Source organism: Cricetulus griseus, chromosome 6 (assembly GCF_003668045.3).
Source record: "Cricetulus griseus strain 17A/GY chromosome 6, alternate assembly CriGri-PICRH-1.0, whole genome shotgun sequence".
NCBI classification, from domain to species: Eukaryota; Metazoa; Chordata; class Mammalia; order Rodentia; family Cricetidae; genus Cricetulus; species Cricetulus griseus.
Window position 1 is genome coordinate 85,947,414 of NC_048599.1, and position 13,655 is coordinate 85,961,068.

At 43.1% G+C, this 13,655-nt stretch overlaps 1 protein-coding gene across 1 annotated transcript in view; it reads right to left on the reverse strand.

Annotated features, from left to right (window-relative positions):
- Nucleotides 1–394: 394 nt before the first annotated feature.
- The window catches only part of Agbl2 (ATP/GTP binding protein like 2), a 44,064-nt gene continuing 30,803 nt past the window's right edge, over nucleotides 395–13,655 (reverse strand). Inside the window, exons 13-17 of the mRNA XM_035446966.1 lie at nucleotides 7,660–7,726; nucleotides 6,615–6,740; nucleotides 6,099–6,206; nucleotides 3,829–3,915; nucleotides 395–586 (exon numbers count right to left, since the gene is read on the reverse strand). Coding sequence (XP_035302857.1) covers nucleotides 413–586; nucleotides 3,829–3,915; nucleotides 6,099–6,206; nucleotides 6,615–6,740; nucleotides 7,660–7,726 — 562 coding nt within the window. The 3' untranslated portion in view covers nucleotides 395–412. The remainder of the gene's footprint in view (nucleotides 587–3,828; nucleotides 3,916–6,098; nucleotides 6,207–6,614; nucleotides 6,741–7,659; nucleotides 7,727–13,655) is intronic.

Sequence of the window (13,655 nt, forward strand, 5' to 3'; positions counted from 1 at the left end):
ATTCGTTTAAAATGAGGTATACATGTGCTGTCTTTTTATGAGTATATGCTTCAACTTTCAATAAAAGCTTTTCTATACATCAAAATATAATCTTATCAGGATAAAATTACTAAATTCATGAGATATGAATCTGCCAATATGTACACAAGTGCAGGTCAGTGTGTGGTGAATGTACAACACGGTACAGCATAAACAGAGTTTCCATTACATTTATAGCCTTCCTCTTATAAAATGTACACAACCCATAACCCTTTCAAGGGAGCTGGAGACGAAGCTCAGTGGTAAACCACTTGCCTAGTGTGTTCAGTGCCCTAGGTTTGGTTCCCAACATAGCATATAAAACAAAACAAAAACCAGTAAAACTACCCAAAACCTTTGGAGGAAGCACCTGTGTGTCACAGCAAAAGCACACCTATGGGTATGTGTATATGTGCAAGGATGGGTACACCACCATGGTGGTGCGGTCTTTCCTCGTGGCAGGGTATCTAGTCCTAGGCCAGTTTGGCTTGACATCTGGAGATGGCCCTAGGCTGGAGTTTGTGCTTCTCTTTGGAGAGCATGATGTTGTAAAGCCTGGCTTCTTACTCTGCACAAAGGAGATAAAAGAGTTGAATTCACTTTCTGTTGCAATTTCTAAGTTATACTTAGGGTTGACGTTGGTCTTTTTAGACATTTCCTCCCCAAATACCAAAATAGTCAACAATGTTACAGGGCAGAGATGAATCAATCACTTGGTCAGGTTTCTCAGCCAAGTAGAGGTCTATGGGCAACATTTTAGTGGATCCAGGAAGTGGAAAGACTTTTTTTATAAGCTGTCTACCAACACTGCACAAAGGAAGAGAAACTTAGCATGTCGAAATGGTTGCCCCGCATTTCCAGCTGTGCTTACTGACATGCTCTGGCGGTTAAACTGCATTCCCAGTAGAAAAGACTCCACAGGAAAACTCAAGAGGATGAAGTAATGATAAAGGGCTGCCTGGCATCCATCCAGCTCACTGGCATTAACAGGGCTGACTTTCATGTTACAGGCTAATCAGCGGGTTTTAGTTGTATATTAGGCTCTGTCGCCTGTAGGCTTGAAGCCATGGATGTTGAATGAAGAACAAGGATAAGCTCATCACTTACTAGTCTGTTACAACTTTCTTTAGTTTGACTTTATTAGTTAGTTTCAAAAAGATAATATTATTTTATCTGTAATAAAATATTTTACATAATAAAAAATAAAACGAGTGTTTTTATTACGTGTTTGTATGTGCACAGAAGGTGTCAGATGCCCTGGAGTGGATGCAATGAGGCACCATATGGGTGCTGGGAACAGAACCCAGGCCCTCAGAAGAGCTCCAAATGCTCTTAACTGTTGAGCCATCTCTCTACTCCATAACTGTTATTATTAAATTTTGGGTTTATTTATTTATTTATTTATTTATTTATTTATTTATTTTTGTTTTTTGAGACAGAGTCTCTCTACATAGACCTGGCTGTCCTGGAACTCACTAGGTAGACTAGGCTGTCCTCTAACTCACAGAGATCCACCCATGTCTGCCTCCCAGTTGCTGGGACTAAAAGCCTGCGCCACTACACCCAGCTTCCATGATTTTTTTTTTTTTTTTTTTGAGACAGGGTTTCTCTGTGGCTTTGGAACCTATCCTGGAACTAGCTCTTGTAGACCAGGCTGATCTCAAACTCACAGAGGTCCGCTTGCCTCTGCCTCCCAAGTGCTGGGGTTAAAGGCGTGTGCCACCAACGCCTGGTGATTATTATTTTTGAAACAAGGACTTGCTATGTGGTCCTGGCTAGTCTCAAATGCACTGCCTGGCCCCAAGCATGTGATCCTTCTGCCTCAACCTCCAGTTGCATTTAAACTTCTCTTAGCCTTGCTCTTCAGTGGGTCCTACTCTGTGGTAATTTACGTCTTGTCCCTCTCCTTTGGGGACCCTATCTTTAGGAGTCTCACACTTACAGGTTCTCCAGAAGACTCAGATAGGCAAATGAGAGTATCTACACAAGAATCAACCTATGAAAAGACTTGTAAAATATCAATTTACTTAAGTTAGTGCAGTGTTTTCAAACTCTGTTCTACCCGATACATGGAGGAATATCCTCCTGTCATACCCAAGGCTGTATAAAGCCTAAGCCACCTTTCTCTTGCCTTTTGAGACAGGGTCTCATTAGTAGAGTTGCCTTAGCCTCCCAAATGGCTAGAATTACAGGTGTGCCCTGTCACACTCAGCTAACACAGGGCTGTTTAAAAGGGAAATTCATTAGCTGTTGCTATTCCTAAGGAAAGAATGTGGAAGTGCAAATTTGTGTGAGACACGCTGATAGAACAACACGTTAAAATTAATTCTATTGTTTTTGAAAAGCAAAAGCTTACTGCTATGCTTTGAACATGCCTGTTCCCCCCTTAATCTTACTGTGGTGGTGTTGGGAAGTGGGACCTTAAGAGCTCATTCAGGATTTTAATTTTTGTTGTTGTTGTTGTTTCAAGACAGGGATTCTGTGTAACAGTCCTAGCTGCCCTAGAACTAGCTCTGTAGACTAGGCTGGCCTCAAACTTACAGAGATCTACCTGCCTCTGTCTCCCGAATGCTGGGGTTAAAGGCTTGCACCACCACTGCCCGGCAGGATTTTAATTCTTGCAGAGCTGGGCTATTTTGTGGGACTAGACTAATTGCTGAAAAAGAAGTTATGAAGTGAGGCTGGTATGCCAGGCATGGTGACCCATACCTTTAATCTCAGCTCTTGGGAGGCAGAGGTAGGCAGAACTCTGGGTCATCTTGGTTTACAGAATAAGTTCTGGGACAGCCAGGGCTATGTAGAGAGACCCTGCCTCAAATAACAAACAAGCAAACAATCAATCAAAGAGGCTGTTCCTTGAGTCTGATTCTTCTGCACATAACCTACCTATCCTCTTATTCTTCTAGCAGAGTATGATGTAGCACAAGGCACTCACTACATGGGGCTCATCTTAGACTCCAATCTCTAGAAACATGAGCTAAGTAAATATCTTCCCTTTATAAATAACCTAGATGGTAGCCGGGCATGGTGGCATGCACCTTTAATCCCAGCTCCCAGAAGGCAGAGGCAGGAGGATCTCTGTGAGTTCAAGGCCAGCCTGGCCTACAAAGTGAGTTTCAGGACAGCCAGGACTATACAGAGAAACTCTGACTTGAAAAACAAAATAAAACAAAAATTGCCTAGGCGCCAACATTTTGTGATAGCATCGTAAGATGGACAAGTCATTCACACACTTCAGTTTTGGGTAATCATTGCTAATTCTAGCCGTGAGGCATATACCTCTGCCAACTGTGACAGTCCATGTACTAACATTATATACCAAGTATCAGTTGACATACTGCCACGGAACTACAAAATGATGGCAGCCTAATAGACACTTACTGAAATTAAATTCTTGATATCCAGATTTTAGCTCTGGGTGGGCCTTCTCTATCCCTGTCCTATCTTGGGAGCTGTGCTCCAGAGTGACCAGGTGGTTTGAGCCTGAGGATACAAACTACCTTCGATGTTCATCTGGGCAGAATGGGTCTGAGTGGACAGTAGCATCAATCATCCAAATCACAATATACATGAAAATTAATTAAGTCGGATGTGGTGGTACATACCTATAATTTTAGCAGTTGGGAGGCAGAAGCAGGAAGATGGTCACAAGTCTATGAGACCAGCCAGGTCTGCATAACAAGTTTTAGGCTAGCAGGGCCTAAACCTGTCTCAAACAAAACAAATTAAACATGCATATAAAAACAAACAAGCAAGAAAATTAACTAAAATTAACTGTTGATATGTGTATGTATAAACGAGGTGAAGTACCTGAATTATTTCTTTATTCTTAGGTAGAACCAGGCTGGTCAATGGTGGATCCAGGGAGGTGCCTTTGTCTCTTCCACTTAATTGTGTCTAAAATAAATGAATACATCCTCGCTAAGTTTTCCTTGTGAACACTGTAGTTATATTGAATACACATTAGTCCTGTGATTTTCGTTCATGCAGGTTGACCCATGGGGATAATACAACACAAAAGGAAGGCAAAGCACACATGAGTAACAACTCAGAAGAGAACTAATGTTTATTCAGTGCCCACAACATGCCAGGTACTTTTTAGTTTCCCATCTAGAACTAAAGCCAACATAGGCTGAAGGTTTCTGCACCTCTGTTGTTGCAGATCAGAAACTAAGTTCCTGGCTGAGTAGCTCACACAATAGAGAGTTCTCAGAAATGCTTAGGAACACAAGTGTTTTAGATTTCAGATTAATTTTTCTAATTTTGGGATATGTACATATACATAATGAGATATCTTAGAGATGGAATCCCAGTGTAAATATGAAATTTATTAATTTTCTTTTTTTTTTTCAAGACAGGGTTTCTCTGTGTAGCTTTGGAGCCTATCCTGGCACTCGCCTGGAGACCAGGCTGGCCTTGAACTCACAGAGATCCACCTGCCTCTGTCTGCTGAGCGTTGGGATTAAAGGCCTGCGCCACCAACGCCCAGCTTATTAATTTTCTTATGTGCACTTAAACATACAGCCTGAAGGTATTGTTGTTTATGTGTTATGTGTATAGTATATGTGTATGTTAGTTTGTGTGGTCATAGGATGTGGAGTTTCATACTAAACCTGGAGCTCATCAATTCACTAGACTGGCCAGCCAGCAAGGCCCTGGGATCTTCCTGTCTGCCTCTTCCACTTAGATTACAGTGAACTACCATGTCAGGCTTTATGTGGGGGGCTACAGATTCATGCTCCCACACATGCACTTCACCAACTGAACCATCTCCCCAACCCTTGCCTGAAGATCATTTTGTATCATTATTTTTTTTTCTAGACAGGGCTTTTCTGTGTATCTTTGTAAACCAGGCTGGCCTTGAACTCACAGAGATCTGCCTGCCTCTGCCTCCCAAGTGCTGGGATTAAAGGCCTGTGCTACCACTGCCTGACTTAAATATACATATATAAATATATATACATATTTATGTATATTAGCTATAAAAATATTAGCTCAGCTGGGTGGTGGTGGCACACACCTTTAGTCCCAGCAGGTGGATCTCTGTGAGTTTGAGACCAGCTTGGTCTACAAGAGCTAATTCCAGGTCAGCCTCCAAAGCCACAGAGAAACCCTGTCTCGAAAAACCAAAAAAAAAAAAAAAAAAAAAGCTCAATTGTAATCTATATCTGTATAAATGTGTACCATGTACATACAGGTGCCTGAGGAGGCCAGAAGAGGGCATTAGATCCTCTGGAGCCATAGATGTTTATGAGATGCTTGATGTGGGATGCTGGGAACTGAATCTCTGTAAGAACAGCAAGCACTCTGAACTGCTGAGCCATCTTTCCAGGACCCTTTTCTCTATAGTTAGAAGGGTCTTTCTAAGTTACCCAGAGTTGCCTTGAACTTGAAGTCTTAGTCTCTTCAGGAACTGATATTACAGGCCTATGTCACTAAGCCTGGTTCAAAGAACAACTTTTAAAGCAATGCTGAGAATTGAACTCAGGGCCTTGCACATACTAGGCAAGTTTCCTACCATAGAACTATATACATTCTCTGAAATCTACTGTTTTTTCCGTTTTCTCATGTAGAACTCATTGGTTCCCTTGCTTCTACTTCTCAAATGCTGGGATTATAGGTGTGTGCCAACATATCCAGTGAGAATCAAGGATTTCATCTGTAATATTCCAAAGTACTGAAAACTGTCCACCTGCCTCTTCTCCGTGTGCCTTTCTCTGCAACACAATTCCTGCTGACTTGTTGGAAGTCCCACCAGGTTCTGAGGTCTCTGGGGAAAGGACAGTATCTTGTGTCCAGTAAAGGGCCTGTCACAGAGTAGGTACAAGTTACAGTTAATGTGTGGATGTGTGTATGAATGCTTGTATGGATAAGTAAAGCAGCATCCTCTTATGGTCTTGATATAAAACCACAAATCATCAACATTTGATATAAGATTTCAGTTTTTAATCCAAAGCAATGTTAGCATCATCTTTACCTCCAGGTAACACAATGGCTACTGCATCTTTCACCTGGTGGAACTGATGTGCTAATTGGAGAAATCAGAGAATCTGTGACAAAGAGTCAAGCAAAAATACTACCTCATTGAGCCTTGGCTTTTCATTTCTCATTATTGAAGAACTAGAATTCTCAGGATTTTTCAAAAAAGTAGGCTGCTTTTGCAGAGTAGAAGCAAATCTTGCCCTTCCCTACAAAGATTGAGTGAAAGGTTTTTCAGTCTATCATTCCTTCTCTACACAATTCACCCAACAGTGAAATGTTCTTGAAAGCTTGAATCCCTCAGCTCAGCCACCCAGCCACTCTAAAGCTGAGCTCCAGCTAACACACTCCAACTCCACCTCTTTCCTGTGGGAATTCAGTTTTAGTCAAAAGCTGTACCCGCTGGGCCTGAGCAGAGTGTAGGTGAGGACCAGGAGGGTGAGGCTGAAAACTGCTCAGACACATTCAGAGGACCTGAGGAAGGGCTCTGACCTCAAAAAGAAAGCACCCCTCTTCCCACCACCCCTTCTAGCTGAGCATACCCTCTAGCCCTGCCTCCTCTTCATCTGTGGAACAGGAAGGACAGACAACAGAAGGGGGCAGTGGAGATTGCTTACTGGGGTATTGTTCTCTGTCAACTTTAACTCCCGCATCAAATAATTCTTCTGGTACTGCTCGTTTCTCTGTTTTCTAGTCTGGAGTCTCTTCTTTTTTTGCTTCTTTAATATCATCTTCTGATTCACCTGTTCCAGAAGTTACAGAGGAACTGATCAGAGGGGCTTGCAGAGTTACACTCATCGTCATGAGGCAGTCTTGGCCTAACAGCAGACACACAGTAGCCTGGCATGTGGTCCTTATTTATTGGCGTGGAGAAGGAGCCAACAGTTCAGCCACCTTCTTTCCAGCAGCTGCCTATTTAACATGCTTGACTCCCACAAATACAGATTGCTACCAAAGGGCACCTGGACCAACAGCTACCAAAGGGCACCTGGACCAACAGCTACCAAAGGGGCACCTGGACCAACAGCTACCAAAGGTGCACCTGCATCAATCGCCAAATGCATGTGATTGACAACATAAAACCAGATAACTCATAATGACCAGGTCAGGTTCAGATGACTCTGGTCACTGACACGTGGTTAAAATATTTACCATGGTGTTACCATAAAGAAGCTCCAGGGGCTGGAGAGATGGCTCAGTGGTTAAGAGCACCAACTGCTCTACCAGAGGTCCTGAGTTCAATTCCCAGAAACCACATGGTGGCTCACAACCGCCTTGAATGATATCTGGTGCCCTCTGCCTGCATGCAGGCAGAAGACTGTATACATAATAAATAAATACAATCTTTAAAAAAAAAAAAAGAAGCTCCAGCATTAAGCAAGAAGCATATAAAGGACACAGTGACAAACTTGAGGTAGCTAGGGCACTATTGCAATTTTCTTTTTGAGTTACTGGTGACTGAAAGAAGGAATTCACTCCTACTAGGAAATTGCTTTCTTTCTGAGCTGTGTCCTGGGGCTAGTGCTATAGTTCTTGTAGATTCTAGGATTGTGGGAACATTTTCCCAATTATCTAGCATTATGGTGTTTCTGGTTTTGTTTTTTGTTTTTTATTTTTAAGTTTCAATGTTTTGGGTGTGTACAAGAATCAGTGAACTCTTACCTCATCTGCTATGTTCAGTAGGTGGGCAGGAAGACCATCCGAGAGGGAGCTATCAGAGCCACTGGTGCTAAGAAAAAATGAGAAGAAGACAGGAAAGAACTAAATGAGAAGAAGACAGGAAAGAACTATTATTTTAGGCCAGCCTGGTCTACAAAGTGAGTTTCAGGACAGCCAGAACTACACAGAGAAACCCTGTCTTTAAAAAAAGCCAATAATAATAATAATGCAAGCCACCATCTTTCCTTCATGAAGATTCTTGATGATAACCTAGTACAAATATTGTTTGTCCTGCAAATAACATAGTTATGGAACATAAGAGTAACCTGGCTTAGCCAGGCAGTGGTGGCACACGCCTTTAGTCCCAGCACTCGGGAGGCAGAGGCAGGCAGATCTCTGTGAGTTCGAGACCAGCCTAGTCTACAAGAGCTAGTTCCAGGACAGCCTCCAAAGCCACAGAGAAACCCTGTCTCAGAAAAAAAAAAAAAAAAAAAAAAAAAAAAAAAAAAAAGAGTAGCCTGGCTTCAGGCATGCAAATTCCCAAGTCGCTGTCCTGCCATGGAAAAATAATGGAAATAAATGCACAGTAACTGAATATCTTTCTCAAATGCCAGACTGTGGAAGACTCTTGCTTATTCCTGCTACCCGAGGGTTTTTCTTTTTTCTCTTTATCTAATTATAGAACAGTAAACTGTCTGTGACTTTCAAAATAAAGAAAAGAAAAGAACTGTTATTTAAGGAAGCAGAGGCTCTGCTGGAGGAGTTCACAATCAGTATGGCAAAGCAAACACTGACCAGATGGGCAAAGGCGCCCTGGCAGAGGGTGAGAGGGGCCGTGGGACATACAGTGTGCTGTCCTAGAGACTGTGATTTCCCTGAGGACAGAGGCACTTCCTCCTTCATTTCTTCTGAGCTGATACTAATTCCCCAAAGCCAGGATTCTACCAGTTACTCTGGGAAAATGTGCTGAATATATAAATAAATAAATAAATGTGACAAATAATCAGCAAGGTAAATGCCACAAAATTACTTCAAGAGCTTTTAGTCAGGTGTGGTGGTGCACAGGTGTCAGGCCAGTACTGGGGGCGTGGAAGCAGGGCTGTTGGTGAGACGCCAACCGAGCTGCCCATGGTCAAACCCTGTCTCCATAAAGAAAGAATGAGCTGCATGTGGTAATGTGTGTCTTTAAATCCCAGCACTCAGGAGGCAGAGGCACGTGGATTTCTCTGACTTTGAGGCCAGCCTGGTTTACATAGTGAGTTCCAGTCCAGTCAATCTACATTGTGAGAACCTGTCTCAAAAGAACAAACAACAAACACACACAAAATAAAGAAAGAAGAAAAGAAAGACAGAAAAAAAAGGTTGAGGGAATGAGAGACACGGTTCAGGGACCAAGCGCACTGACTGCTCTTTCAGAGGATCTGAGTTCAGTTCCCAGGGCCCACAGGGTGGCTCACAACTTTCTGCCACTCAAATTCCAGGACTCCAATGCCCTCTTTTGAGCCCCACAGTCACTGCATGCATGTGACACACATATATGCATGAAGGCAAAATACCCATCCAGATAAAATAAAATAAAATAAAAATGAATAAATCTTCAATTCTTGTTTGTTTGAAGGAGGGATGCTAAGTCTGAACTCAGAGGCTGACAGATGCCAAGCAGATTGGTTGCCATTGAGCTACATCGTGAACCCTGGGGTACTGTTCTTTTTTTTTCCTTTTATGTACGTTTCTTTATTAATTTTCCTAAATCCACAACATCAGACAATAATTGCCTTTCATTTCTTCCAGGTGCGTTTTGTTATCCACTTCAGGAGACGTTCCCAAAAGAGTGTACACAGGGTACTTGTCAGAGAGAAATGTCAGGATGTTTTGGAAATAGCAGCCCTGGGGAATTACACATGAGGAAGTTCTCAGTATGTAAAGAATGTGGCAAGTCCTTTACCAAAAGCTCAAATCTTCAAGTTCATCAAAGAATACACACTAGAGAAAAACCTTACAGTTGTAAAGTATATGACAAGTCCTGGGGTACTGAGGTACTGTTTTTAATTACTTCAATTCTACATTCAAAGTTCTGGATGCACACATAGACTAATCTAGAATCTTCCTCCACAAACTCTCTTCTGCCCTTTGTTGCAAGGACTTAAGATGGACAGGGACTCAGATAGTTAAACTTGTTTCATCATATCACATGCATTTCCCTTTTCCTGGGATAGGGTGGACTAGAACTTAGAACTACACTGTATATAATAGAGGCTCCAAAAAAGTGTCTTTAGGGCCAGTGCAATGGTTCAGTAGGTAAAGATGCCTGATGACCTGAGTTCAGTTCTTCCACACTCCCAATAATAATAATTAATAAAATTAGATTTAAAACAAAAAAGTATCTTGGGAACAAAACTCAAATTTCACAGGGGGAAAAAAGCATTTCAAACCACTTGCCTAGCTCTTCACTCCATTTTGCTCCCTCCCCTTGGTGTGCAACAAAGAGTCCCATCACAGCAGAGCAGGAAGAAAGGCCTATTTCCTGTGATCTAATTTCCAATGTGCTGTTCTCAAAGGCTTCTCCAGTGAAGTAGGAGGCTCTGAGGCTGTTGGGTAATAGGCTCTGTAGTCCCTTTTGGAAATAATAGACTACTTTACCAAATGGGATACCAAGGCATTAGATGTAGCATGTCCCAGAAAATGTCAATCATGTGTGCACACACAGAGCAATCTCATCACTCCTAGGCTGCCTTTATGTGCAATTGTGAGAATGGACAGATAGAACCTCTAGGAGGCTTGTGACATCTGACTTTGTGGTATAGAAGTTAGCAAACTGCATCTTCTAATTCTTAGCTGATTACATCAGCATTCCCGCTGAGTCAGCTATAGTGCAGAGTCTGTCTCTCTCTGCCGTTGGTTCTCCTGGGCTCTATGTATCAGTGAGCTGACATGCACAGGACATTTCATTTTGTAGGCTGAAAATAGAGGCTAGTGCAGTGGACTGAGGGAGAATGGAAGGGTTAATAAGTTAACAGGACACGCTGCCTGCTCTGATGCTGAGGTTTAAGTCTTCTGTAGAAACATTTGTGGGATTGGGTCAGCAGAACTAGAGTGGGTGGAACAGCCACACCCTTCTAACTGTCTGGCAAAGACGGAAGGCTCCAAGCCCAGCCCTGAAACCTTTGAAAAATGACTAAGGCAATCAGAGGCACCTTGGCTAGAAAGTTGCACACCATGAAAAGAGAAAACCATGAAGTTGGAAGAGAAACATACTAGTGGGACTAAGGAGGGCTCAGCAGGGAGGGAATGGTGTGTGGGTTTGAATACCATGTATGTCCCATCAGAGAGACGGCTCAAGGATTGAGAGTACTGGCTGTGGACACGTGGGGAAGGGCCTAGGCCTGGCCCAGGATGATGTGGTGGACTTTGGGGGCCCCTTTTGAGGGCCTTACCCTGCCTGGGGAGTGGAGGGGGGATGGCTAGGGGCAGGTGGGATGTTGGGAGGGAGGGGAGGGAGAGGGAGAAGGGATTGACATGTGCAGCAAGCTTGTTCCTAATTTGAACTAATAAAAGAATAAAATAATAATAAAAAAGAGCACTGGCTGTTCTGGAGGACCCCTGCTCAGTTCCCAGCACCCACCTGGAGCCCGCAACACCTCTACATGCAGGTCTAAGGGATCTGATGCCCTTTTCTCATCTCTGTGGGCCCCAGGCACACATGTGATACACATGCATATGTGCAGGCAAAAAATTCATACATCACGCCTTTAATCCCAGCACTCGGGAGGCAGAGGCAGGTGGATCTCTGTGAGTTCGAGACCAGCCTGGTCTACAAGAGCTAGTTCCAGGACAAGCCACAGAGAAAACCCTGTCTCGAAAAACAAAACAACAACAACAACAAAATTCATACATATAAAATAAAAATATAACTTTAAAAATTAAGTAAAACATTAAAGACTTTAATCAACAAAATGCACCCAGAATCTAGGCATGATTATAGTTGTGACTAGGATACCAGGTTTGTGTTCTTTTTTTTTTTTCCTTTTTTTAAAAAATTTAAATTAGAAACAAGCTTGTTTTACATGTCAATCCCAGTTTCCTCTCCCTCCTCTGCTCCCCTGCCCCCCACCAATTCCTTATCCCATCCCCTTTCTGCTCCCCAGGGAGGGTGAGGCCTTCCTTAGGGGATCTTCAAAGTCTGTCATATCATTTGGAGCAGGGCCTAGGCCCTCCCCTGTGTGTCTAGGCTGAGAGAGTATCCCTCTATGTGGAGTGCGCTCCCAAAGTCCATTTGTGTACTAGGGATAAATACTGATCCACTGCAGAGGCCCCATAGAAGGCCCAGGCTTTCTGACACCCACTTTCAGGGAGTCTGGGTTGGTCCGATGCTGGTTTCCCAGCTGTCAGTCTGGGGTCCATGAGTTCCCCCTTGTTCAGGTCAGCTGTTTCTGTGGGTTTCTCCAGCCTGGTCTTGACCCCTTTGCTCATCACTCCTCCCTCTCTTCAACTGGATTCCAGGAGTAAGGCTCAGTGTTTAGCTGTGGGTGCAGGTTTGTGTTTTTATTGCCTGTAGGTGAGTATAGATCTCTTGGACAGACAACTCTTTGAGAAGAACCTAGAATCTCAGAGTTACAGGAGCCCTGTAGTGAAGTGGAAAGACTGTTTTCTTCCTTGTCTTCTCCATTGTTCTGGCCCACAACAGTTCCTCTGTGGATCACCTGTCTGACTTTAGGATGCAGGAGTGGGTGCAGCTGAATGGGAGAAGCTTGAGAAACACTGCGAGGCTAACGGCTCACCATCAAGACACCTAACTGTTTTGATCACAACAGGATCTAACTATTTGACAAGGACCAACTGGTTGCTAAGTTGGGCTTGGGAAGCCCCACCATCCTCACTTCTGTTTGCTAATCTGCCTTTTTTCAGAGCATTAAGACTGTAAGACTGAAAAACAATCTAGAATCCAATCAGTTTGACACTTCCTTCAATCACAATTAATATTTTGTTCTAAATTACGATCACCTTTAATTTGCATTATTATAGACATTTTGTTTTCTTTTTTTTTTTTTGAGACAGGATGTGGGGGTTTGAATGAGAATGGCCCTCATAGACTCATATGTTCCCCAGTTAGTGGAACTGTTTGGGAAGAACTAGGAGATGTGGCCTTTTTGGAGGATGTGTATCACTGTGGGAGGGCTTGAGGTTTCAAAAGACTGGAGCCATTCACGGTGCCCATTTCTGCCTCTTACTTTCAGCTCAAGATTTGAGCTCTCAGAGCTGGGCGTTGGTGGCCCACGCCTTTAATCTTAGCACTCAGGAGGCAGAGGCAGGTGGATCTTTGTGTGTTCAAGGACAGCCTGGTTTATGTAGTAAGTTCCAGGACAGCCAGAGATATTTAGTGAGACCCTGTCTCAAACACAACAATATAAAACTAAAACAAAGAAAAGATGTGAGCTCTCAGCTGTTCCTGCCAGCATGCCTTTGCTCTGCCATCATGGACTCTAACCCTCTGAAACCATAAGTTCAATTAAAAACTCTTCTCTAAGTTATCTTGGTCACCGTATTTTGTTGCAGCAGTAGAAAAGTAACTAAAATATAGGGTCTCTCTAAGTAGCCCTGGCTTTCCTGGAACTCACTATAGAGATTTGCTTACATCTCCCTCCTGAGTGCTAGCATTAAAGGCATGTGCTTCCATACCTAGCCAAGGTCTCAGGAAACGGACCTGCTCTTAATCAAGCAGAGGCAAGCAGATCTCTGTGAGATCCAGGTCAGCCATGGCGATACAGTAAGACCTTGTCTCAAAATAATTAGATAGGGGCTGGAGAGATGGCTCAGAGGTTAAGAGCACTGGCTGCTCTTCCAGAGGTCCTGAGTTCAATTCCCAGCAACCACATGGTGGCTCACAGCCATCCGTTATGAGATCTGATGCCCTCTTCTGGTGTGCAGATACACATGGAAGCAAATGTTGTATACATAATAAATAAAACTTAAAAAAAAAAAAAAGCTCAGGGTCATCCTTG